Source organism: Meriones unguiculatus, chromosome 11 (assembly GCF_030254825.1).
Source record: "Meriones unguiculatus strain TT.TT164.6M chromosome 11, Bangor_MerUng_6.1, whole genome shotgun sequence".
NCBI classification, from domain to species: Eukaryota; Metazoa; Chordata; class Mammalia; order Rodentia; family Muridae; genus Meriones; species Meriones unguiculatus.
In genome coordinates, this window is record NC_083359.1 from 87,992,001 (window position 1) to 88,019,368 (window position 27,368).

Sequence of the window (27,368 nt, forward strand, 5' to 3'; positions counted from 1 at the left end):
CTCAGCTCACAGACAATATGTGGGCTAAGGCAGGACAGGAGGAGGCTGCAGGGAGGGGAAAAAAATTGACTGAATATATATGTAAGACAGCTTTACTTCCTGCCGCGCTGGAGTCTGTTACTGTTGAAATGTGTTTGACTGTGGGTGCCACTCTGCAGCAAGATGTGAGGAAGCAGGATCTGCTGCTATTTATAAACGGCTTATTTTGGGCCGTCTGCCGTGTAAAGTAACAGGCGATCCAGACAGGGCCTAGAAATGAGTTTCTGTGGACAGAACTGAGAAAACCTGACACCTTGCAAACACCCTCCACACCACGGCCTGTTGCTGCCAAAAACGTCTAAATGGAGCCAGGAGGGCCCTGTCTGATCATCCCTGAGGAGAATAATCCTTTTCATTGATTTTCTTCTACAGTAAGACATCTTAAAACAGGAAATTGGGGCTGGATGTGATGGCCCACACCTTTAATCCCAGCATTGAACTCTGTGAGTTTGAGGCCAGCCCTGTCGGTATGAGATCTACATGAGGCCACTCTGCTCAGGACCAGTCAGGGCTACAGAGTGAGACCCTGTCCTGAAAATAACAGAAACAAAAAACAAAGAGCAGGCTGACAGTGTGGAGCACCTGCCTAGCACAGGTGAGCCTCTGGGCTTGAGACCCAGCAATGCAGAAAAGTGAACGACAAGACACCAAACAGAGAGAGGGGAAACACGGGCTTTCAAGCATTCTGCACTGCATAGTCTCCTCTGAGCTGAGGAGAGACTTCCTGCCCAAGAACAGGCCAACACTGAGCTCTGTGCTCTCCTCCATGCAAACATGCTTAGGATAAAGTTTAGTTCCTACCAGTAAGCAATGAACCAGTTATTAAGAGAGTAACTGTAACAACAGTGGTGCTAGGGTGAAGGTTCTGTGACAGCGCTCTCTGTGTTGTCGGTGTTCTATGAGCTACCGGGACCGTGGCGACTCTTTATGAAGGAAACCATTTAACTGGGGTTGTTTAGTTTCAGGGGTGCAGGACAATATCATGATGTCGGGAGCATAGTGGCAGGCAGGCAGACATGATACTGCCGAAGTTCTACATCCGGATCCACAGGTAGCAGGAAGAGAGGGGCACTAGGCCTTGCTTGGGCTACTGAAAACCTCAAAGCTCAAAGGTCGCCAGTGGTGTACTTCCTTCAACAAGGCCACACCTCCTAAGCCTTTCAGGAAGTGCCACAGCCTGGCGACCAAGCATTCAAATCTATGAGCCTATGGGGGTCATGCTCACATGCGCCACAGTCTTTCTCCCTCAAAGATCTATTGTAGATGCTTGATTTTATGTGTACAACTCTTGCCTGCACATATGTACACCACATGCATGTCTTCTGCCCCAGGAGTCAGAGTCCCTGTCCTTCAATTACTGATGGTTGCGAGCCACCATGGGGGGTGCTGGAAGTTAACTTGGGTCCTCTGCAAGAAAGACATGTGCCCTTAATCACTATGCTGTCACACCAGCCCCTCAAAGATCCTTTTTAATTATGACAACTTGTCCTCTGGCCTCTACCATGTTGCACCATGACATGCTCTCAGCCAAATACACACAACACACATCAAATCAATAAGTTGTGTGTGTGTGTGTGTGTGTGTGTGTGTGTGTCTCAGCGTTTTGACTGCATGCCTATCTGCAAAACCTGCATGACTATTCCAATAGGGTCGGAAGAAGATGTTGCAGGTAGATGCTGGGAATCAAACCCAGATCCTCTGGAAGAGCAACCAGGGCTCTTAAAAACTGAGCCATCTCCACAAACCCCTCAAAGGATAGAGGAAGGGAGGGAGGGAGGGAGGGAGGGAGGGAGGGAGGGAGGGAGGGAGGGAGGGAGGGACCAAAGATAAAGAACACAATACAGTCACTGATGGAAAGGAAGATACTGTGAGGGAAGCTGAGTGTGTGGGGGGGGGGCTGCTTCCTCCCTTTTCTCTTCAGACCCAGGAGAGAGCTGTGATCATATGGTGTCTCTAGGCCCTCACGCCACAGTCTGACACCAGCGCAATTTCAAAGCCTGCTCCCTGTGACCTATGTGATTCTGTACTGGGGTTGGCATGGAGGCAGGATTGAGAACCTAGTTTCCATACAACTGACTCACAATAAAGGACAACCGGAAAGAGAAGCAGGAGCCAGGCCTCTGGCAGAGGCACCTCCTCAGCAAGAGCCTTTAAGAGAAAGATGATGCGGATGTTTGAGAGACGAGTGCCCATTACAGTGGGAAATCATCTTGAGGGCCACCTACTTCCTGGCCCAGCTGGCCCACACATGTACCAATCCCCTCCCATTCTGGCATCTGGGCTTCCCCAGCCAGAGTGCATTAGCACACACTTAAGAGGTTCAGATGAGACGCTAGAGGGGAGACGGGAGGTGATGTATCTACACAGAAGCATCCATCAGGAGAGACTTTACTAGCTTGGCTTTGATCCTTGTCAGTCTATAAAAGGATCTTCCAGAATGTTCAAAGGAAACCACACTGTACTCAACATCCAGGTTTGGACTGTAAGGTCACTACTAAGAACCACACCCATATTTTAAAAGAACAGATCACAAGTTCAAAGGGAAGGTAAGACAAAAGAAGCAGAGCTTGTGCATTGGGGAAAGCCAGAGACAAAAAAAGAAACCTAAACACACTTTTACAAACCATCCCCCTGTTCTGTGCTAGTAGGTGACCAGTGCACTGGTCCTCTGACGAGACAGACAGCACAGAACCAGGTCACATGACCCAGAAGGGGCTCTCAAAGCTGCTCAGGGCAGCTCTAAGGTGGGACACTGGTTACTGGGTTCTTCTCACTATTCCAAGCCACTGTCACCAAGTCAGGGTCACCGGGTCAACGGTCTGACCTGTTAATCCAGCCAGCGTGAGGAATATATGTCACTGACTATGCCTATCTTACCTGGAAGATGGCCAAGTTCCAGAGGTAGGGCCTTGCCAGAAGCTACTCAGCAAAACTCGAGGCTGGATGAGAATCATACAGCAAGAGAAGACGAGAAAGGCAAGAAAAGCTCCACTGAGCCACACCGTCTGCTGTTCACCCAAGCGTCGGGTCTTGCGGGGCGGGTGAGACGGTTCCATGGGGAGAGGTGCCTGGCTTGACCACCTGAAGTGTATCCTTGGAACCCACACAGTGGAGACCTCAAAGGGCGAGCGAGCAAGTGTGTGCTCACACTGACACATGACATACAATTATTACATGATTTTTTTTAATAAAAGCAACTTTTCCAGTTTTCCTGGTTTCCCAGTTCTCTCACTCCAACATTTAAGGGCAAAGACAAAAAAGGAAAAAAGAAAAAAAAAAGAGAACTGTTTCAGCAAACATGAGTTCCTTGCTTCTACCCCTGATGGATCTGGTCACTTAGGGTCAAACTATTATTAGTGTCGGGCATGGCTTCCTCAGAGGAATCCAGCTTGGCTCTCTTCTCCCCAGCTCCAGTGCCCCACTGCCCTGCCTTGCCCTGCCTTGCCCTGCCCTGCCCTGCCCTGCCCTGCCCTGCCCCAACACCTCACCCTGTGAGGGGGAGGGGCGGTGCAGAACACGTGGATCCTTTCAGGACTGAATTCCAGAAACTCTGCTCTCCTTATGCGCTCCCCACTCGCTGCCCAGACCAGGAACCCACAATTCAGCCACATGCTCTAATGACAGGGTTTTGGCCTCTCGCTCAGATTCCCAGACAAAGGCTCTCCGCCACCTGACCCTTTCCATCTGGTTTGTCAGCAAAGGGTTGCGTTCAAGAAAGCCACAAGCGCTGGCTGCTCTTGACCCTCGCCCTTCCCTCACTGTGAGTAAACTTCCGACCCAGTAAATCAATATTGGTGTTTTCACTAGGAGAAGCCTCCTAAGTTCAAGCTCCTCTTCGCTCCCAGCATCTGTCTCTGCTTCCCCTAGTCCCATCCACCTGCCTTTCCCCACTCCAGGCTCCTCCTGGACCACAGCCAACTGGGCAGTCCGGAGCATGCTTTCCTGTGACCTTATTGCATTTTCTGGAAGATGCAAAGGCTTCCTCACCTTTGACACACGACCTCAGCTTTAGGGACAAGGTTAGGGACGGTGGCTGGTATCAAAGAGTGGCACAGACCTGCTGGCCACCCTCTTCCACCCCAAACACATCCAGAAAGACTGCTATTTCTTAAAGGAGTTTGTGTCTATAACCCTAACACGTGGAAGACTAAGAGAACAGGGCTATGCAGAGACCCACGTAAGGTAAACCTCTCCCAGGTCTTCAAGTCCAGATAAAGGAAAGGGACACAAATGAGCACCTGAGAGAACAAGTCACCAGAACGGCCTCCCCTGTCACTCAGGTCTATCAACAATACCCTACTGGTTTGTTGTTGCTCTGTAGAAGTTTATTGTCTTATCTTCCTACTTCCCATGTCTGTTTGTGTGTGTGTGTGTCCCCTGACTTGTACTGTGCTCCCTGCCCCATTCCTGGCAGAGACAGCATTTCTCTGTGTAGCCTAAAACTATCCTAGAACTCTTTAGACCAGGCTGGTCTTGAACTCAAAGAGATCTACCTGCCTCTGCCTCCTGAATGCTAGGATTAGAGGCGTGTGCCACTCAGCTAAAGATTTATCTTTATTTTATGTATATGAGTGTTTGCCTTCACATATGTATATACACTGTGTGTGCAGTGCCTGCAGTAGCCAGGAGAGGGCACTGTAACCCTGGAACCAGAGTTAGCGTTAGAAGGCTAGACAAAGTGGCACACTACTAAGCTTCACTCCCAGGCCTTCTCAGATTTCATCTTGTGGCCAGGCCCCTTTGCTGAGCATGATATCGCACTCCTTTAAACCCAGCGCCCAGGAGGCAGACATCTGTAGATCTCTGCAAGGTTAGCCTGGTCTACAGAGGGAGTTCCACGGCAGCCTGGGCTATACACACAAACCCTGTCTCTAAAAGCCAAAACAACAACAACAATAAAAAATGGAGCCTATAGGCTTTGAATGCTTGAGGCTATTTGACAGGGATTAGGAGGTGTGGCCTGGTTAGACTTGTTGAAGAAAGGCGTGTCACTAGAGATAGGCTGTGCAGTTTCAAACACTCAAGCCAAGCCTGATGTCTCTCTTTGTTCCCACTGCCTACAGAGCAGATGTAGATCTCTCAGATCCTTCTTCAGCACCACTGCCTGAGTGCTGCCAGGCTTTCCGCCACGATGACAATGCACTAAACCTCTGAGACGGTAAAGCCCCACCTAAACGTTTCGGTAGCCGTGTCTCTTCACAGCAATAGAATACTGAGTGCTGACACATTGAGACAGGGTTTCTAGGTTGGGCAAGTTGACCTCAAATTCTCAAGCCTCCTGCCTGTCAGTCTCCTTAGAACTTGGGACAAATGGCCCACAGGTTTTGTTGTTGCCGTTGTTTTGATAATTACAAAAATAATCATTTTTTTTAAGTAATGTATTTACTTATTTATTTAGTACGGGTGCCTCAGAATGCATGTGGAGATCAGAAAACATCTTCCAGGAGTCAGTTTTCCTTCTACCATGTGGGTCCCAGGAACCAAACACAGGGTAGCAGGCCTGGCAGCAAACATCTTTGCTGAAGCATCTTGCCCTGCACACACAGTCTGGGGCAGCAGTAGAAAATAAATACAGCCAATTTAATGCCAGGATGCCAGCTTTTCATATGACATCAGGCTCACAGGGGACAGAAATGGCATCACCCTGCCCAAGAACCCCTTCGAAGCTGGGTGTGCCACAGGCAAAGTGACACAGGCCTGCAATCCCAGCACTCCGAGAAGCAGAGGCAGAGGGATCTCTCTGAGTTCGAAGCCAGCTTGGTCTGACAAAGTGAGTCCAGGACAGCCAAGGCTACACAGAGAAACCTTGTCTCAGGGGGAAAAAAAAAGAAAAAGAAAAAAAAAATTGAACCCCTTTGATGTCATGAGCTACAATCCAAACTGCCCTCTCTGGTTTTACTCACACTCACCTCTGTGAGCTTGAAAATACATATACACCATTACCAAGTTGGGGTGTCCAAAAGATCCTTGTCCCCAAGGAAACAATACTCTCTTAGCCCTAATCAAAACACGGTCTTAGCTGCTGTCAGCACCAGGGGAGAAGGGGGTACAACGCCTGTCCCAGGAAATGTGCGCTCAGGAGATAAGTGTCCCTTTCTGAATGAAGCTCATCCATGGACACCCTTCTTTCCCCTACCCCACCCCACCCCCAATCTACCTAATGTGCCCTACAGAGAAACTGTCTACTTCAAGGCATGGAAGCACAGGGCCAGCCCCTCCCAGGTGTTGTCAGCAGTGCTCTGGTTAGAGACAGTCTCTCCGAAGGTGGGAGCTGAGGACTACAGTTGGAAGGTGGGGGGCCTCCAAGGGGTGGGACCGTAAAGGGCTTGGTAGTGGTGTTCTGTTCTCAGAAGAGATTAAAGGTGGTTCTCATGATACTTGGTTAGTGCCCACAAGAACGTGCAGTAACGGACGGGTTAGCCTGGCATCTTCCACATTCTCTGGTTTCCTGTCTCTCACACAGGCATCCACCAGGGCAGCATCAGCCATAAGGCCCTTAGCAGTGACCAAACTGACCTTGACCAAACCCAACCTTGAACTTCAGCCTCAAAGCAGCAAAGTTAGTAAGATCCTTTTCTTTACACTAGTTACCTAGCCTCAGGTGTTTCATTATGGCAACAGGAAACAGACCAAAACAGCCAACAGTATGGACATTCAGCTTTCCAGAAGGCTAACATGTGAATACCCTGGGACATTACGTCTCTTCGCCAGCAAGCTACTTTGTCAGAATCAACAGAACAGGAGTAAGAATACATAGCTGCTTCGGTACTCCCTGCTAGGATACTGCTGAGACCAAAATGCTTCCCAAATTTGAAGGAAACTGACATTTAGTTGAGGTGAATAATCAGCTGGGATCCAGCTGATTATTCATAGTCAAGATAATGTCATATCAAGGGACAGGATTCCCCAGGGAGTCAGAGGTAAAAAAGAAAAACTGTGTTTGCCAAAGAGGAAAACCTTTTTCTATAGATGTGCTCTGTCTAACTGGGTGGGCTGGCCCACGCCTGTCCTCCAGGCACTCAGAAGGCTAAACCAGGAGTTCAAGACCAGACTGAGCAAAATAAGCCTCACTTAAAAAAACAGAAAGACTAAGAACAAAGCTCAGTTTGGGAAAGTGCTTGTCTAGCATTCGCGAAGCCACAGGTTTGACCCTAGCAGTATTTAGGGGTGTGGTGGTACACACATGAAATCCCAACACTTGAATTGAACAAACAAACAAAAACAGTTTAAGTTCTGCATCTGTGCAGAAATGTGTGTCTCTGGCTGAAATGAAAGGACCTAATGAGGAAATCTTCTGCCTTAGTTCCTCCTCTGGACTTCTACAGAATATTTCCTCTTTAATCACCAAAACATGTGAGAATTTCTGCCACCAGCAGCCAGTCAGCTCTCCAGCTGGGTGTACTACAATTAACTCTATTTTCATGTTACCGATGTGGAGACAGAATCAGATCTGCAGTTTAAGGACTCAGTCCCCAGGCCCCACTTCCCCCACCTCGTTGGGCCCGTGCCTCGGGCGCAGGGGCTATAAAATGGGGTTTCCTTATTCCCCACTGGGGTGGGACCAATCTGTTAGGAAGAGCACGAACCCAGGGACACTCTCTGTTCACCATCAGGCCATCTGAAGACCTACAGGAGAGACGCAAGGCGGACAGTCGTACGGGGGGAGTCTCGGAGCACCCTCCGGCCTCCCTCCAGCATCCCAGCTCGTTCAGTTACCCAGAGGCCAGCTTCATCGTAGGCATGGCTGATTAGCAGCACTGGCCACGGTGATCAACTCAACTCTTCTTCCCCTCCTTGGATGTCACAAGACAGGGAAGATAATGAAGACTCTGGCCTCATCAACAGAACAATTCAAATTTCATTTTTTTTCCCTTTGCTTTGTTTTATTCATTTATTATTTTTACTTATTTTTGCTTGCTTTTTTTTTTAAGGCAGGGTCTCACTATGTAACCCTGGCTGACCCAGAATGCTCTAATTCTGAGTTTTTCAACCTGTCAGTCTCAACCCTTTGGGAGGTCAAACCACCCTTTCATAGGGGTCTCATATCAGATACCTCATATCAGATAACCTGCATATCAGATACTTGTGTTACAATTCATAACAGCTGCAAAAGTACAGTTATGAAGTAGCCATGCAAACAACTTTATGGTTGCGGTAGTCACTGTACTAAATGGCTGAAGAATTAGGAAGGGTGAGAGCCACTGCTCTGTGTAAACCTGACTAGAGACTCAGATCTGCCTACCTCTGCTGGGAGTAAAGGCCTGTGCCACCACACCTAGCCCAGATTAACTTTTTAATGGGTCCTAATTTGATAAACTATTGGGACCCTAAAATATGTATATTTTATATATATATATATATATATGGTCTGGGATGGGGGTTATAGCCCAATTGACAGAATGTTTCCTACACCAAGCCCTGGATCCATCTTGAGCAACCTACAAACTGTGGCATGGTGGTACACACCTACAGCTATGCTGAGGCATACCCAACACTCAAGACAAGAAGATCAAGTCATCCTTCAGCTATCAAGTGAGTTCCCAGCCAGACTGGGACACATGAGACTATCTCAAACCAGCCTGATCCCCTACATAAACTGCTGGTTGATGCAGGAGGATCATGGTTTTAAGGCCGTAATTAGCCACCCGGTATTTGCAAGGCCTGCCTGAGATACATGAAATCCTGTACAGGAAGGAGGGAAGCTAAAAAACTTAGGAGGTGGAAAAAGACTAGTTAGGTCAGGGCAACGTCCCTGATGAGCCGTCCACTTCCTGCTCCCCATGCAGCAGGCAGCACTTCACCACCAAGCTTTCTCTCCCTTGATGCTCTGGCCTTGCCACAGGACCTCCAATACACACTGGTCACCATGGGCTGACACTGTAAGCCAACGTTTTTTTCTCCTTCAAGGTCCCGGTCACAGGATGACACTGATGAACCCAAAACTCTGTGACAGGAAGGGGGACAGGAGGTTATGCCAAAGACCAAATACTAACAGGAGAGTCTCCTGATCTTTGCATGCACTAGGGAATTAGGCGTTCTGAGCTTGGCCCACGTCCCTTCTTAAATGCCTACTTCATAGTCTACTGGCTTCTAGGTCTGCTTTTCTCTGTGGAATCTCCTGTTCATTCTGAACCTATCGTCATCTATGAGGGGGCTCAGTTTCCCGTCCTGTGGGCAGTCACTAACTGCCCTTACCAACCCTGTGGCTGGGGCTTCCCAGATCAGAGTAGTTTTCTTAGGCCCTGAAGTTGTCTGGGCAGGCTTCGGATCCAGCACCACCACTCTCTGGCTGTGGGACTTGGGGTGGCTACTGAACTCTGTGAAAACAGAGAATGGTCACAGCAAACCCGCCTCCCACCTCCAAGGGCTTAAAGTGGTTACAGAGTTAATAGAGAGGCAGGCTCAGCAAGGGCCCGGGAAACAGACACTATTATAAGCAGAGCCTGCTCAAAGAAAGGGACAATAAACAGGTATTAGGAAGGCTTAGGCAGTGACAGAGGGAAAGCTACGACAGGGGCGAGTGAGCGTCACGGCACTGCCAGCACCTTACTAAGAGCACCTGGTGTTTAGATTAAGGAAAGACAGGTTGGGCTGGAGAGATGGGCAGTGGGTGAAGGGCCTCACTGCCAAACCTCACTGATTTGATCTCCAGGACACACATGGTGGAGAGAACCTACTCCTCCAAGTTATCCTCTCAACTCCACATTGGTGCTCCGTACGGCAGGCACATGATCACAGTTGTGTGCACAACACACACATATCACAAACATAAGATGGAATTTTACAAAGCCACAAACTTTCTTTATAAAGAAAAAGAAATGCTGTCATAAATATTTTAAAAAAAAAAGTTGTTTAGGTTTCACTGTTGTTTGTGGATTTGTTCTGATGTGTTTTTGGGGTTTGTTTGTTTGTTTGTTTGTAGACAGGGTCTTGCTACACAGGCCTGGAACTTCCTGTGTAGGCCAAGCTGGCACTGAATTTACACAGATCTGACCTGCCTCCCCGTCTACCAAGTGCTGGGATTACAAGCATGAGCTACAATGCCTGGCTCGTGTGTGTGTGTGTGTGTGTGTGTGTGTAAGCGCACATGTGTATATGTGTGCAGACCTGTGTGTGTTTAAATAGAAATAAAGTTTACTAAGAAAGAAAAAACAAACCCAATGACAGGAATAGGCCAGGGAAAGGTTGTTGTTCCTAAGGAAGTCAAGGGCTGTGCCACACCTCAAAACCCCTGAGTGCCAACAACTTCCTGAAATGCAAACATCTGTCCCAGTGCTCAACAGAAGAACTACAGTTTCTGCTGCAGACACCGGGACCGTTTAAAGCTGGCTTTTCCTAGAACTGGCACGTGAGACTAACTTCTCAGATCTCGAGTTCTAAAGTTGGGGTGGCAGTGGGGGTCAGACAAACTCCACATAAGACAAGGAGGGAAACCTGAGCACACTCTCTCAAGGGCCTAGGCACCTGCTACATTGTACACAGACAGAAGGGCAGTGTCCTTAAATTTTTTTCTACTGGGAAGATACACAGTACAGAAGAAACACCTAGGACTGAATACCAATTCAGACTCAAGTGAAGTGGCAGATACATGCAGGGGAGGGAGGCTTCAAGAGATGAATAGATGCGCCCAATGAGAGAGGAGGGCTTCAAGAAATGAACAGAAGGGCCCTATGGGAGAGGAGGGCTTCAAGAGATGAACAGAAGGGCCCCATGGGAGAGGAGGCAGCTCAGAATTCCCAGGTGGAGGTGAGCTGAGCTCTGGCCCTGGCCGTGGTTATCAATTCCGGTGGGAAAGGACAGATGTGGTATGTGTAAAGAGACAGACAGCAGATTATGGCTTGTCGGGAAGGAAATGCCAAGGGCAAGAGCGGAGAACCACAAAAGAATGCCCTGGGAGTGACGGGATCAGAGCTGCATTTGTTTAGAGATCACTCCAGCAGCAATGTGGAGAATGTTCTGGAGGTGGTCCAGGCTGCTGGCTGGGAAATCAGCCATTGGAGAGTCATGCTGTCCGGAAATGATGGAAGCAGGGGTAAAGATTCCAAAAGAGAGTCGCAAGGGGCCCTGTCGGGAGCAGTGGCCTGGATGGATGTGGAAGGACATGGATTCTTGTACACTGAGGTGACAGCAAAGCACCTCTCCTGTGAGTGGCTGGACAGAATGCAGGTGGGAGAGCAGGTCTGTGGTGAGGAAGCTGGCGCAGGGGTTAGCAGGATGCACTGAGGAGAAATGCAGGGAGAGTGCTCAATAAATGAGAGAGGGCTCCGCAGTACTGAGAAGCAGCTAAGTAGCAGCTGAGCAGACAATCGCTGACAAATGAGAATACAGATGCCAGACAGGGAGAAAAGCAGTGGGCCAAGGAGCTTGAGGCCGGACCTATGCCCAGGCAGAAGGAATACATGAAGCAAACTGAGAGGACAATGAGATGCAAAAACCCTTGGGGGAGGGGAACAGCAGACCATTGGTCCTCAACCTGTGGGTCATGACCCCTTCAGGAAGGAAACAGGACTACTATTTCACAGGAGTTGCCATCAGATATTTACATTACGACTTGCAACAGTAGCAACAAAAGTAATTAGATGGCTAGGAGTGACACCACAGGATACTGTATTTAAAGGGTCGCAGCACTAGGAAGGTGGAGAAGCACTGCAGTAGACACATCCCAAGGGAAACAGCAAGTCACACAACAGGGAAAGGTGAGCTTGGGAACCAATGGCATCAGCAGGATCCAGAGACAAGCAAATCCCGTAAGAAAAGCTTCCTCGCGGCCACCAACCCTGCTCCTCTTGACCTGCCCAGCGCTGACTACCACTCCCATGACTCATCACTCCCTCAACAAACACTGAAGCCGTCTCCCTGCAAGAGGCTGAGGGCACAAGGCATGAGGCTGCATCCCAACATTCTGAAATCCCAACATCACAGGTACAAACAGTCAACCATGACACAGGACCAACACTCCAGGAAAGTACTTAAGGCTTAGCCCCGCTCGATACATGTTTAACTAAGCACCTACCCAGTGGCCAGGCAGTATGGCAGGTGCTGAACTGACAGGGTGAGTTGGAGCCAGGCCTGGGATCCCTGGGGTCAGGGCTCTCTCCCGGGCACCACTGCGCCCTACCACCTCAGAGAGCTCCAGCACAGCCAACGTCTGCACCATATTTACCAATGAACAGACCTGGCTGAGGACGAAAGCTCCCTCTTCCTTTAGGACTATGAAGGGGTGGAAGCTTTGTTGTGTTTTCTGATGTTTCTAACAGGAACTTGCTATAGTCCAAGGCCTAGACCCTAACGATCATCATGTCTCTGCCAGCACAGTGCTAGGATTACAGGTACGCAACACACACACACACACACACACACACACACAGCTCACAACATGCCAGGTACATAGAGACTTTATTCTCTTCCTTCAGAAGACAAATATTAAGTTGGCATGGAGGCAGGGGGGTTACCGGTTGGAAGTTGACCTGGGCTACTCAACACTTTGCATCAACAAAAGAAAAATAACTAGATCAAATTTTAAAAGGTCCACCTAAGGCAGACAGCGGACTGCTAACGAGAACAAAAGAGCTAGTACAGCACCTAGATCCATGACGCCCTGGCCTGTATCCCCAGCATTGCTCACGCCAGCTTGCTGTGCAGTTTGAATGACAAGGTTCCCCACAGGCTCTGACGCTGCCTCCTTGGTGCCCGGGCGGTGGCGCTGTCCAAGCAGTTCAGGAAGCATGGCCTTGCCGGAGGCTTCAACACCAGGCGCCATTCAGCTTTCTGCTTACAGTGTAAGACAGGAGCTCAGCTCTTAGCACCATCTGCCATGTCTGCCACAGGATGCCACGCTCTCTTTGCCACAGTGGCCACTAACCCCCTGAAAGATAAGCCCAAATAATCCTTTCCTTCTATAAACCGCCTTGGTCGTGATAGTTTATCACAACAATGGAAATATAAATGCCTCAGCTTCAGATGAGAGGGTGGTAAAGGCCAGAGGATCAGGAGCTCCTGATCAGTCAGTCATCCTGGCCACACAGCAAGTTCAAGGCCAGCTTGGGGTACATGAGAGAGGAAAAGGGGAAGGAGGAAGGAAAAGATAATGGAAGAAGACAGGGATGGGGAGATGAAACGAAAAGACTGGGAACAGAGAGGTCCACCCTGAAAGATACAGGACTGCTTGAGCCTGATCAAGAAAGAAGGGCAAAGTACCCTCAGTACATTAACACCACAATACTGAGAACAAAGCTCTAACTCACGGTTTTCCCTACCCTATTCCAGACATGACCAAGCTGAGCCCCTCAGTTTAGATTTTCAGTGTTTTCCCATAAAAAAGGGTGATGAATGTGTTGTTTACTGGGCTGAGCCATTCAACATAAATCAAAACATACAGCATTAAAAGTATTCCAGGATTAAACAGTGGTAAGGTAGGCCTTTAGTCCAGTGCTCCGAAGGCAGAGAGGCAGGAAGAAACAGCCAGGCTTACAGAGAAACCCTGTCTAAAAAAACAAAACAAATACAAAACCAAACAAAAAGCATTCTCCAACTAAACAAATAAATATTGAGAATACAATGTTTTTAACAAAGCAGACTGGTCAAAGAGGCTATGATGCCAGCACACACGCTGTCGTGAGTGCAGGCGTGCCTGGAGGGCGCTTGCTCCCAGTTCAGACACTGCTGTGCACACACTGGGGCACGCTGTCTCACTTATTCCTACCAGGCCAGGCCTTATCTCCCCTTCACAGGTACAGGGATGGGTTCAGAAGAAACAGACTAAAACGGGTCAAGCCAGACAAGCAGCACAAGCCTGAGCGTGAGGCCAACGTTCCTTGCCCACTGAGGCAGAAACATCCGTCCCCTCACTGGAAACCATTTCCGCAACAAGGCTGGGGCGGGGAGGAGGGGGGGTCTCTGTCCTAATGGACACAGAGACACTCTAAAGCTTTGATTCTATTTCGATGAGAGACTTCAAATCTCAAACTGCCCCCAAAAACACAATCCCAGGGAAGGCCTGGTGGAGTTCTTTCTTCTCAGACTATATGTGTGAAATACAAGCCTCCCCTCCATTCATCCGAGAAGCAAGAGGTCAACCTGGCTTCAGTGTGTCCTGGGACGTCAGATGGGCAAGGTCCCACAGCTTGCATTTCTTGCATTTCCTCCAGAACAGTGTTCCTGCCTCCCTCATTCAAACAGGGGGTATTGCTCCGTATTGTCCAAATTCCAAAGTCCCCTCAGACAACCAATACATGGCACAAGGGAAGCTTAAGCCCTCTCCTGAGACAGAACCTTCATGCTGCTTCTGTGTTTGTGGCTCCCCCACACCTGTAACAGAGGTGGGCGCATGGGCCTTAAGGATGCTGCGGGGGACCTGCAGCCCGGTTCCAACCCTGAGTTCTGACTTCTAGTCAGCGCTACTCATTACCAACACTATCACAAGCCTTTATTTATCTGCTTGTTTGAGGAGGAAGGTTGCTGAAACAAGGTCTCTATTGCGTAGCACTGGATATCCTGGAACTCACTAGGGTAGACCAGGCTGACCCGAACTCAAGAGATCTGCCTGCTTCTTTCTGCCTCCCTAAGGATGGGGTTAAACGTGTGCTCCATTATGCTAGGCTGAAACTGATAACACTTTACCTTCTAAGTTTAGTGGGTTTCTGGGAAACCAGGCATGCCTCCACTGGATGGGAGAGACTTTAAAAACAGCCTTCATAAAGCGGTGTCATCTCGTATTGTCTCTTTTGGATGATCACCATTCTTTCAGGACCCATGATATATAATTACATGTATTATAAACTTCTGTTAAGATCCTAGACACTGCTATTTAAGATGTCTTTTTTTATTTTTTTGATGAAAGGAACACAAAGCCTGCGTAAACTGTGAGACGTGCACAGTGTTTTCCACTGTATTCGCTTTCTGATAGAGGGGCCAGAAGGCTCAATGGTTAAGAATGCTACCCAGGAGACCTGCACAGCTCCAGGCAATCTGACACCCTCTTTAGACAACTTTGTATCCTGTATCCCTGCACAACATGGTCCTCATATATACACTGAGACACACACAAAGTAAATCTAAAAAGATTTATCTGAGGGAAAAAAAAAACCTACCTCCCTGTTTTCCTACTGTGTCCCTGCTTAGCTGCCTCAATTTCAATCCCTGTTAGAAAATCCCTGTTGAGGTTTGCAAGCTGACCAAAGCAGGTGGCTTTTCTCCAAATATCTTCTTCTGTTCCTAGAAGATACCTGTCTGGACTTACAAGGTCTACCCTTAGAAGCATCTCTTGGGTTGAAGATCCAGCTCCTATCGATTAGCATTCACCCAAACAAAATGGATGACAACTGTGAGAATGTGAGGAGAGGCGCTCAAGTCAATCTCCACCTGATTTTGTCCTTTTTCTTCATGGAACATTAGACAGACATCTAGCCATCCAGCAAGGACACTTACGCTAACCTACGTGACTTAGAATATAACAGCAGCACCGTCGGGGGAGTGAGGGATGCCCTCTCAGGAGAGAGCACAAGTGTGAACAGCACCGACCGAAATGTTGACACAGTATTTGGGGACTCAAGGGCAGTTCAGCATATGAGATCCTGTGTTCAACCACAGCACCAAAAAAAAAAACAAAAACAAAAAAAAAGAAAAAACATTAGAGGATGTAACTGGGCAAATGGGCAAAGAAGCAATTCATTTGTACCACATGCATATTCGGGGGGGGGGGGTGGTCACGAGAACCATGGGCAAAACACTCAAGAACCCAAGAAGTGCAAGCTGGACATAAAGACAATTAGAACTAAGATAACAGAGTTCTCTCCTCCTGCCTCATGGCTAGGGCGAGAAACAAGTCAACAGAAAGGAGCCATTTGCAGGCCCTTGTGGGACTTTGTCTTTATTTATCTATTTATTTACCTATTTATTTATGGTAGCTGGGCATGCCTGTGGAAACCATAGGTCAAAGAAGGGGATCTTCTGCCATCACTCTTGACTCGTTTTTTGACCGGTTTCCCACAGAACCTGAAGCTGTCTTAGGCTGGTTGGAGAGCAAGCCACCAAATACCCTGAACTGCCTGTCTCCACCCCCAAGTGGTGGGTTGTAGGCACAGGCAGTCCCTCCACTTTTCCACGGCTTCATGGAGGAAGGGATTTGGGGGAAGAATAAGTAGTCATCTCATCCAGGAGACAAGCAGTCTTCCCCAGGCTTTAGCAATCTTCAGGTGAATTACATTGTATTTCGTGTGAGGCGAGCTGGCGACAGACAGACAGGAGACAACTGTGCTGTTTTTATCTTTGAAGCAGATCAGAATGTCTCCACCCAAGCCAAAGGTATTCATTCTTTTGATCAGGATGGCTAAAGGAGGAACAGCTGTAGGGTTTTCCTTTCTAGTGATAGCGCAGAAACCAGGGGGGCGACCCTCGGCCCACCAGGAGGGAAGGGCCCAAGTCAGTGGCCTGACAGGCCATGGATTCCTATCTAGCTACCTAACAGTTCCTCTCACTTTCCAAAACCAAGGCCAGTCATTCCTGAGCTTGAACCAAGCCTCAAAGGAACAGCATGAAAGAGTGCTGAGGCCTCAGCAGAGCTGCCTGACAGTCCTTTCTGCGGATAAGGGTTTCAAAAAAATGGGCTGGGCACTGACAGTCTCTCCATCCTAGTGCTTGGGAAGTTAGAGGCCAGCGGGGACATTAGGACTTGAAGACCAACCTTCGCTGCAAACTGAGTTCAGGGTCGGCCTGGGGTACATAATACCCTCTCAGAAGACAGGGAAGGAGCCAGCAAAAAGTCTTCTACCAATCTAGGTTCCAGTCCCTCAGGGTAACATGGTAAAAGAACCTACCCACATGTTTGCTTCTGACTTACACACACACAGCAACAGAGTCTACACATATACACACATAGTAAGTAAAATGTAATAAAAAAAATCTTTTAAACTGGAAGTGATGGCGCATGCCTTTGATTCCAGTACTCAGGCAGGCAGCCGCAGGCAAATCGCTGCGTTTAAGGCCAGCCTACTTGCTTTGTAGAAAGCAAGTCCAGGACAGGTAAGGCTATACAGAGAAACCCCCTGTCTCAAAAAACAGAAAGGAAGGAAGGAAGGAAGATCTTAAGTCGCAATGCTCAGGAAGCAGAGACGATGTCAGAATTATTACACTGAAACCCTGTCTCAAAAAAAAAAAAAAAGCAACAACCAAACAATCCAAAAGAAATTAAAATTTATAATATAAAATAAAGCTCTAAGATACAAAGACATTTTATTGCTTAAGTATTAAAAAAAAATAATGAAACACTTGAAAGCAAAATTAAGGACTGGGGAAAGGCCATGACTGCAAATGGATGGGTAGGGATGCTTTTCCAGCAAGCCTAAAGACCCAAGTTCAATCCCTAGTACTCAAACGATGGGTCTCATGTTGATATCACAATAAAAACACAGCACAACTTTGAAAGGCCCACAGTCTTTTAAAAACTACAAAGAATTGTAAAAAAATTCTCTGCTCAGGGTGGGCTGGAGAGATGGATCCATCAAGTAAGAACATACTGTTCGATTCCTGGCACTCACATCGAGCCACACACAACTGCCTGTAATTCTAGCTCCAGGAGTATCTGATACCTCTGTCCTCTTGGAGCACCTGCACACACATACACACACATACACACACATACACACACATACACACACACATACACACACACACACACACACAAATAATAAAAATCAAGTTTAAAGAAAATCTGACCTACATACAATAAATAAATAAATGGAAAAGGAAAAAGAAAAAAAAACTATGCTATGAAAACAAGCATTGTTGATCATGACACAGTTTCTCTCCACAGCCTTGGCTATCCCAAAACTCACCCTGTAGACAAGGCTGGCCTCAAACTCAAGAGATCCGCCTTCCTCTGCCTCCAGAGTGCTGGGATTAAAGGCATATGCCACCACTGCCTTTAATCACTACCAATCAATCCAGGCCTGGTGACACACTCCAAGCACCCAAAGATAGCTTGACCTTAGCTACCCAAAGTTCAAAGGCCAGCACATGGCATGCTGTATCCACAGCTGCCCACCCCAACATATATACACACACAATGTAAGTTAGGAGCTAGGCACTTGCCTAGCATGTATAGGATCACAGGTACCCAGCTCAAGAACAAACAATCTAAACAACAAAGTGTAAAGTCTAATGAGGAAGCTAAATGATCATTTCCTGCTTCACCCTCCCAGGTTCTGTCTGATTGTTTGTTTGTCTGGGGTGGAGAGGTGGAGTGGGGGGTTGGTTGAGAAAAGCTCCGTCTAGTCGCCCTGGTTGGCCTGAAACTTGACAAGTAGACCATGCTGGCTATCTACTCAGATTTCTGCACCTGCCTCCTGCATGCTGGGGTGAAGAACCAACGCTCCACCAAGAAAATCTTGTCTTTTTCCTTTTTATTTTCATTGTACAGTGACGTGTCCATGTGGAAACATTTCATTCTTTTTTTTTTCTTTCACGTTTTTATTTGCTAATGTTTTATGTAGGAATGAAAGAAAACTAAACCATTCACTGCTTGATGAGGTGGTCACAGCTTATTAATTCCAGCACTCAAAAAGGGCTACAGCAGTGGGATACTGATTTCAAGGCCAACCCTGGCTACAGACTCTGACTCAAAACATGAAAAAGCAGACAAAAAAAAAAGCACCAATTTACCTCTTAATAAGATACTTTGAAAAGCTGCCAGGCACATACCCTTTAGTCCCAGCGCTCAGGAGACAGAGGCAGAGGCAGGCAGATCTCTGAGAGTTCTAGTTCTAGGGCAGCCAGGACTACCCTGGGAAGACACACGCATACCAAAAACAAACAACAACAAAAAGCTCCCACTGTTAGGCAGCTTTGAGGCAAGAAATCTTTAACCTATTTTAAAATAGTGGAAATTAGCATGTCTCAATGAGTTCTGTATCTATTATTATGGTTCTATTATATGGTTCTATTATGGTGGCATCTTGATTTTTAAAAACGGCTGATGCACTGAGGAATTAAAACTGTGCAAGTTCTTCTGCAAAAGCCACTGCATAATTGGGGGTGGAGGCAGGCTTTCGATTGAGTGCGGATGCGGTAGCTTTCCTCTAGGAAGGCAAGGTCGCACAGCCATTATCCCAGCACTGGGAAGGCTGAAGCAGGGACCTGCAAACTCCAGACCCAGCTGGGCCTGCCTGAGACCTTGTCTTAAAAAGCCAAGGGCCATGGGTTCAATTGGTCAAAACACTTGCTGCAAACGCCTACATGCACTGCCCAGGAAGGACCCATGATGGAAAAGACAATATCCTCTGACTTTCACACTTCTGCCACGGCATACACTCTCCGGCATTTACGTACAATAATAAATACTTTTTTTTTTTTAAAGGACTTTCTTTCAGCCAGGGATTGTGGCACACACCTTTAATCCCACAGGCAGGTGGATCTCTTGTGAGTTCTAGGCCAGCCTGGTCTACAAAGGGAGTTCCAAGATAGACAGGCTACTCAAAGAAACCCTGTCTGAAATCCCTCGACCCCGCCCCCCCAAAAAAGGACTTTCTTCTACTTGGGCTTTTGAAGAGCTAATATGGCAGTCATTAAATCAATATCCAAAAAGGCTGAATAGATCCAAACACTCCACTCCTAAACTAGTATCACTAAGCCACCAGGAATCATAATGTCAAACATGATTTGGGCTGAGGAGTATTTCACAGTATGCACCAGGCCCTGAGCTTCTATCCCCAACACAACGTAAAACATTTAACAGTGTGTGGCGGCACTTGCCTGTAAGGTGAAGGCAGGATTGCACGTTCAAAGTCACCCTCAGCCACGACAGCACCTTCTATCTGCAAGCCTGGGAGAAGGCTCAGCAGGTAGAGACCTGCACTGGAAGGCCGCAGGATTTAAAATTCAAGACCCAGATCACAGCTGGTAGAAGGTCAATAAGATAATCTGCTCAGTTTCACCTGCCATTTGTACATTTTTGACAGTGTGTATGTGTGTGTACAATGTATGTGAGCACATGTGCTATAGCATATACGTGAAGGCCAGAGGTGCCTTTTGGGATACCTCTGGGCTCCAGAGCCCAAACTCAGGTTCTCAGCTTTACCCACTGAGCTGCCACCACACCCTGCCAAAGAACATTTCAATTGAAAATATTTAGGTTCAGCTGGGTGTGGTGGTGTATACCTTTTACTCCAGCTAGCTCAGAGAGGCAAGGGCAGGCACATATCTGTGAGTTCGAGGCCAGTCTAGTCTGTGAAGTCCAGGACAGCCAAGGGTACACAGGGAAACCTCTCTAAAAGCTCCACCACTTTTGTCTTTTCATAATTCCTGTCCTGTTAGTTCATGATTAGATAATCTAACCATCGAGCTGATAAAGATGATTTACAGGGCAAGAAAGTATAGTACACTGTAAGTACCAAGTGCACCCTCAAATATTTTCATCAACTTATAAAGTCGAGGGCTGGAGAGATGGCCTGGTGATTAAGAGCACTGGGTGCTCTTCCAGAGGACCTGGGTCCATCCCAGCACCCAGTTGGGGGTCTCATGACTGTAACCCCCCCTTCCAGGGGATCCGACATGCACGACACTCATGCAGGCAAAGTACCAATGCACATAAAATAAAAATAAGTAAACTGTTAGGGTGGCAGCACACACCTTCAATCCCAACGCTTGGGAGGAAGAAGAGGCAGGTGGATCTCTCTTGAGTTCCAGGCCAGCCTGATCTACAGGACAACCATGACTGTTACACAGAGAAACCCTGTCTCAAAATAAATAAATAATAGAGGAACCCCAAAAGACAGTTTCAACCTCACCATCACAGAACCAACCAACAAAAAGTCCTACCTCACATTTTCAGTGGAATTCCCAGGCGGAAGCTGTCTGCATCACAGAAGCTAATAAAAGCTCAACTCTGAGGAGAGCTAGTGGGAGTCAGTTCTCTCCTTCCAACCGCATCCGTGCGTGCACAGACTACCAATACACAATAAATAAAACATTTTTCTCTTTTAAAAGTTTAAAGCAAGATTCTACAAAATTACATTAAGCCCAAGACCTAAGCAACCCCATATACTAAGATAGTGTGAGAGGACCACAGGGGATAAGTATCAGAAAGGGCACTTCAAACACATTCAACCCAAGAATAAAGGGCGGCCTCCCGGAGGGAGGGCAACAGGAAAGAGCTGCTGCTTCTTCACTCCACAAAGTAGTGCCCTGAACTAAATGGAAGAATTTTAGGAGGAGCAGGTAATAGGGAAGAGGACTTCCTTGGGCGAGAAAAAGCAAGACATACCTAGTGAGAGTGACTGTAAAAGAGCCTGGATCTGGCAGTAGGGTACCAGGGGCCAGAGCATCACCCCTCAAGATCAAGACAGCAATTTGGGGCAGTAGAAAATACACAGAGCCTGCCCAAAGAAACAGAGCCCAGAGAGCAAAGACACACATGCCCTGGGTTCTGGAAGCACCTCAGGGCCTGGGACAAGCCGTCCAGAGAGAAGGGAAGCAGCTGAGGTTCCAGGAATGGGGCAGCAGAAGCCAGGATGACATGGCCCCACAGCATTCTGAGGGTGGCCAAAAGCAGATGCTGACTCACAGTCAAGCAGAGCTGAGGTATCAGCCCACACCTCAGTTGGGGACCGCTTGTCCTGTATTACTCACAGCCCAGCCTCCCTAAAAATACCTTCAAGGGGTGGTCACTGCTTGCTGAGAAGCTCAAATGAGGCAGATTCAGAAAAGTTGGATCCCAGTGCCACCTCTGTCCTTCAGTCAAAGCTGCCACTGTCTCTTCTAGAGAGGGACCTGCCCAAACACCTATAAAGGACTGAAATAACTAGATTCTTTCATGATAAAGCCTCATGATGAGAAAACAGACACTCAGGGGGACCTTCTCTGGCGTCCTTCAGGTTAGATCCCAGTTACGCATAATAAATATTCCAGGAGAGGCATGATGGTGCACGCCTGTGGTCCCAGCTCCCAGTGCTCGGGAGGCAGAGACAGGCAGATCTTGAGTTCGAGGGCAGCCTGGTCTACAGAGTGAGTTCCAGGACAGCCAGAACACAGAGAAATCCTGTCTTGACAAAGCAACCAACCAACAAACAAAAAAAAACCCTATCTTGCCCCTCTCCATACACCTCAAATACAACAGCACTGCAGTACTTCTTAAGGAAACCCTGGAGGAAGCAGCAGTCGGAAGCATGGTACAGGGCAGCCTCCGGTAGATGTGATGGAGCCAGAAGAATTCTGACGAAGGAACCGAGTGACAAGTCCCCTTCTGGAAGCAGTATGCAGCTGCACTGAGAGCCACTGTAGACTGCGCTGTATAAACAATGGTATCAGTGGAGGTTTAATTAGACGTGTGAAATACACAGGTCGGGACCACATCGGAGGGCCACAGGGGCAGGAGCAGAAATCAGAAAGAGGGAGCCATATCTACAGTGAGAAATGTAGCTAGACACAGGCAGGTGGGCTGCAGGGGGCTTGTTTTTTGTTTTTTTGTTTTGTTTTGTTTTGTTTTCTGCCTCCCTTCCAATGTTATTCTCCCTATCATCTGAACCTATTGTTTAGGAAGAAATAAGAGTCTGGCTTTCTCATCCACCACGTAGAGTGGCTTCATGTTTTGGGGGTTTAGGAGATGAAACTCAGGACCTTATTTGTACTAGGCAAGAGTTCGATCGTGGACTTACATTCCCAGTGATATTTTTTTTTGAGACAGGATCTCACTATGTAGCCCTGGCTGACCTGAAACTCACTATGTAGACCAGGCTGGCCTCAAACTCACAGATCCACCTGCCTCTGCCTCCCAAGCGGCAGGACTAACAGTGTTCACCAGCACGCACACCGAGCTTATTTGTATGAATGTTTTGTCTGTACGTGTGTGCCTGGTGCTTTCAGAGGCCAGAAGTTGGTATCAGATCCTCTAGAACTGGAGAGCAAGGAACCAAACCCCTAACAACGATTTGCTTTGTCTGCCTAGGAAAGTTTACACTTTTAAATCATCTTCTCGATAAAATAAGCCTCAAGCCGGGCACAGTGGCACACGCCTGTGATCCCAGCACTTGGGGAGGCAGAGGCTGGCGGATCTCTGTGAGTTTCAAGTCTGCCTGGTCTAGGGAGTGAGTCCAGGACAAACAAGGGTACACAGAGAAACCTCGTTCTGAAAATAAGTAAATCTCAAGAGGTGTTACAGAGCAGAGTGTCAGTACATTCTGTGATCCAAGCATGCTTGAGGCAGAGGCAGGAAGACACCCTGGACTAATGAGTTCAGTTCCAGCCTGAACCATACAGCAAGAGCCTGTCTCAAAAAGTCAAAATATAAAATGTGATACACAAGAGCTGCGTTTTTCGAGACAAGGTTTCTCTGTGTAACACTGGCTGTTCCAGAACTCACTCTGTAGACCAGGCTGGCCTCAAACTCAACATCTTCCTGCCTCTACCTTCCCAGTGCTGGGAATAAAGGCGTGTGCCACCATTCCCTGCAGTTTCTTTCCTTCTAACTTTTTTTGTTTTTGACAATATGAACAAGCTAAGCTGGATCTCCTTGGGGATCAGTACCTGGTGAAGTAGGGGCTGGCTAAAGGAAATTGGAAAAAGGTGTTAAGAAAAATGTCAGCTTACAAGGACCCTCCAAGCCTCCAGGGGCCCACAGTCTGACCAACTGTCTCAAGATTTACGTTTTGGGGTGGCGTAACCTGGAGCCTGCACATGTCACATCGATGAGAGAAATGAGGCTGAGTAATAATGTATGCAGATGACGTAGTCAGTGGCACTGCTGGGACTAGGGAGCCATCCCTGCTCAGTCTCTGCTGCTGGCTTTACCAGCTAAGACATGAAGCCATAGCACGTCCTCCCGCTGTCACACGGGACAGGAACTGAATGGACATACCTGGGAAGGAATACAGGGACTCACTGCTACATAACCCAGAGCAAATGGAGGAACCCTGAAGCCATGAACTGTAGATCCCCACTTTTCTCCCTTTCTGGTCTCTCCTTCTCCAGCCTGGTCTACAGCCAGGCAACACAGAGAAACCTTGTCTCAATAAAACAAAAGAAAGAGAGCTCCAATTCTTTACAGGAAAAACACTAAGGCCTAGAATGGTAAAATAATGATATAATTACATCAAACTGACTACAACATGAAATTTTTAGAAGTCCAATGCTCTTTTGATGTTTTGAGACAGCATTTTGTTAAGTTGCCCAGGCTGGCCTCATACTCCATCTGTCACCACATGCAGCTAGACTTTTTTAAAAAAATAAATGCACCCAGCCTGGTATGGTGGCCCACACCTTTAATACCAGTCCTAAAGAAGCAGAGACAGGGGGATCTCTGGGAGTGAGGCCAACCTAACCTATCTACATAATGAGTTCCAGGCCAGCCAGGACACTATCTTAAAATAAACACACAAACACACTCAGTTCTTTAACAATAACAAGCTGTCTTATGCCCAAAATGTACAATTTGAAAACCGCATGAAGAGACCCTTCTTACACTGGCTTCCTCTTGGATGAGAAGCAGATCAGTAGACAGCTGGCTACTCCCACAGTGGCTAACTGACCCTCCCATTCCAGCTATCTAGGTGAACCTTAAAACCCATCCTCAATACCAACTGCGAATTCAGTTGTGTCAGCTGAATAAGCAACGCGGAATAAGGATGTTTCCACTTTTCAGCGTGTCAGTTCTCAGCCTCTGTGGTGACTAAATTATTTAGGTGACGGCCAAGGTCATTTTGTCTCTAACTGTTCCACTCATCCGTAAGTTTATCTTCCCCACTAAGAGGACTGGACTTCGGGCTAACATGTTACCCCAACTTCACTCGTGGAGTTACCATGGGAATACAGCCATGAATTAGAAAAGGCCATTCTACAGCAGGAATACAAGAAAGAGAATGGTGTGGCAGAAATTAAAAAAAAAAAAAAAGGCTGATAAGGAGTCCTATCAGGACTGGCATCCTGGTTTTGCTCTGCATTCCTGGACACACAGTGAAGAAAATATTTTTAACCTTAGGATGTTAAAAAGGCCAAGAGAAAAAAAAAAAGAAAAAAGAAAAAGAAATCCAACTTCAGAGACCTAAAGAGCATTAGATTCCTAGCAGCGGAAGCTAAAAGACCAGGTGGACTTCATCAATACTGGAGTTCTACAGCACAAAACGCTGGGTGGCTGGGCTAAAGTACTCCAGACCTGGAGGGAAAAAGCGTAAAATCAAAATGGAGGAGGGGCCAAGGAGAAATGGGCTGGAAGCAAAAACCTCGTGGCGCGTGGCGCGCGTCTCATGGCGCCATCCAACCTTCCTGCTCCACACTCCCCGGCCTCCGGACTCGCCATCCCGCCTCACGGGCGGCCGCACGCGGCGCCCAGCTCCCCCAGGCACCACCACCACCACCCCTCGTGGAGCCCGGGCGCCCCCTGAACTTGGAGGCTGTTAAACGGCAGGCGATCAAGCAGCCCCATCTCAAAAGGCAGCGAGGGGGAGAGTAAAGAAAGAACCGTCAGGGAGGGCTCCACCCTTTTCCACCTGCAAAAAAAGACCAGAGGTTAAGGCAAGATGCCCCCCACCTCGCTGCCTGGCAGGGGGGAAAAAATACAAAAGAAAAAAACAAAGAGGCTCCCTGGAGAGTCAAGACTGTGTAGCCCCTTCCCTGGCAGAGGAGGAGCGAGCGACCCGGACACCTAAGAGCACGGAGCCAGCACAACTTTCTCACTGAGACTGATGCCGTTTTCTCTTCCAGACATGAAAGACAGCAGCCCCTGCGGTCGTTCCATCCGCGACTGCACCCACCGGGGCTTCAGCTCTCTAGGGGAAAGCCCTGCAACCCCCAAGGTGGGCTCCCGGCAGCCGGCGCGCCGCCACGCGCATCCCCGTCACCCTCGCCACGCTGCGAGCTTGGACGAGCGGCCGGGAGCAGGCCGGCCGGCGGAGGAGCGCCCCCGGAGCTCGGAGGGAAGCCCCGAAAGCCCCGTCCCCGTTCCCCGACTTGCAAAACAATAAGCATCCGCTTTCCGCCCCTCCCCCACAGGACCCTGACCACGAGTCGCCGCCGCCGCCGGGATCCGGCGAGGGAGCGCACCATCCCTGCGTGGGGGGAGGGCGAGCGAGGAGAGGGGAGCCGCACCCGGGACCCTCGGTCGAACCGGTCCCCTCCCCGCTGGTTCCCCAACGCCGCGCCCCGAGCCTGAGCGCGGCGGCGGCGGCGCCGGCCCGGAGCGAGGACCGCGCGGGCCACGCGGTGGCAGGCTGCAACTGACACGGCCCGCGGGCGCCGGCCACATGCGCCCGCCGCCCGGCGGGCCGGGCGCGCGGACCCTTACCTTGCCGCTGGCCGTGCCCCCGCTCACGCCGATCAGGAAGGGCTCGCCGCCGTTGGGCTGCTGGTGGTTCTGCAGGGTCTGCTCGCTGTCCCCGGCCATGACTCGCGCCGCCCCTCCTCTCGCAGCCTGGGCGAACCGACGCACGCTCCCCGCCCGCGACCGGGCTCGCTCGGCTCCTCGCAGCCGCCTCCCGCTGGTCGCCGCCGAGGTCGAGGCTGGGCCGGCAGCGGCGAGAGCCGGGGCGGGAGGGGGAGGGCAGGGGACAGGGGGGACGGGGAGGGAGGCCGAGATGGCTTTCCCGGAGGTGCCGAGAGCTCTCGTGTGCCCGTGGCGGCCGGCGAGGTTTACATCCCAGGCAGAGGTCAACGTGATGAGGCTGCTCCAATCCGGGCGGGCGGCGCGCTGCTATTCGCCAGGAGTCTGGCCCCGGCCTCCGCCCCGCCCGGGCCCTGCCGCCGCCCGAGGTCTCTGGGAAAGGTGTGAGCGCCACTCCCCTCCCCACCCTCCCGATTAACCCTTTCTCGGACGGAGCCCCGGGGCAGAAGAGCTAGGTCAGCGTTTCCACGGGCCAGCCTGCGTCCCTCTTTGGAAAGAGAGGAGAGAGCGAGGGGGAGGCTGCTGAGCGGATCGGAGGCCGGCGGAAATGCCCCGGGTTTGCGACGCGAGACTGGAAAAGGCTGGGAAGGGAGGAGATGGAGCGGAGTTGACGCCTGGCCCCTGGATCAACGATGTTTTCAGAGACTCCCTTCCGAGCCCCCCTTACAGAGCCAAAAGAGTGTGTCAGCCGCTTGACTTTAGAGATTTTTTTTTCTGTCTTGGAAACCCTCAAGTGCCATTTTCTTTAGCAGGTCTGTCCTCGTGTGACCCCCTGAAAGGAGGGTGACTCGAGGACGGTTCCCCCTCCCTGGAAAAGCGGTGCCCTTCCACACCACAGCGTCCATATATATATACCCAGTGCTGAGATCCCCGCAGAGCTAAGGCTAATGAAAATAGAAACAAAACAATGCCATTTCATTGATGACTAACTGACCTAATTTAGTAGAGGCAGGCAAGTTGTCACTTG

At 49.1% G+C, this 27,368-nt stretch overlaps 1 protein-coding gene across 1 annotated transcript in view; it reads right to left on the reverse strand.

The window, feature by feature from the left end:
- Positions 1-26,736, reverse strand: part of Uck2 (uridine-cytidine kinase 2) — a 66,173-nt gene extending 39,437 nt beyond the window's left edge. The window contains exon 1 of the mRNA XM_021642597.2: positions 26,306-26,736. Coding sequence (XP_021498272.1) covers positions 26,306-26,404 — 99 coding nt within the window. The 5' untranslated portion in view covers positions 26,405-26,736. The remainder of the gene's footprint in view (positions 1-26,305) is intronic.
- Positions 26,737-27,368: the final 632 nt, after the last annotated feature.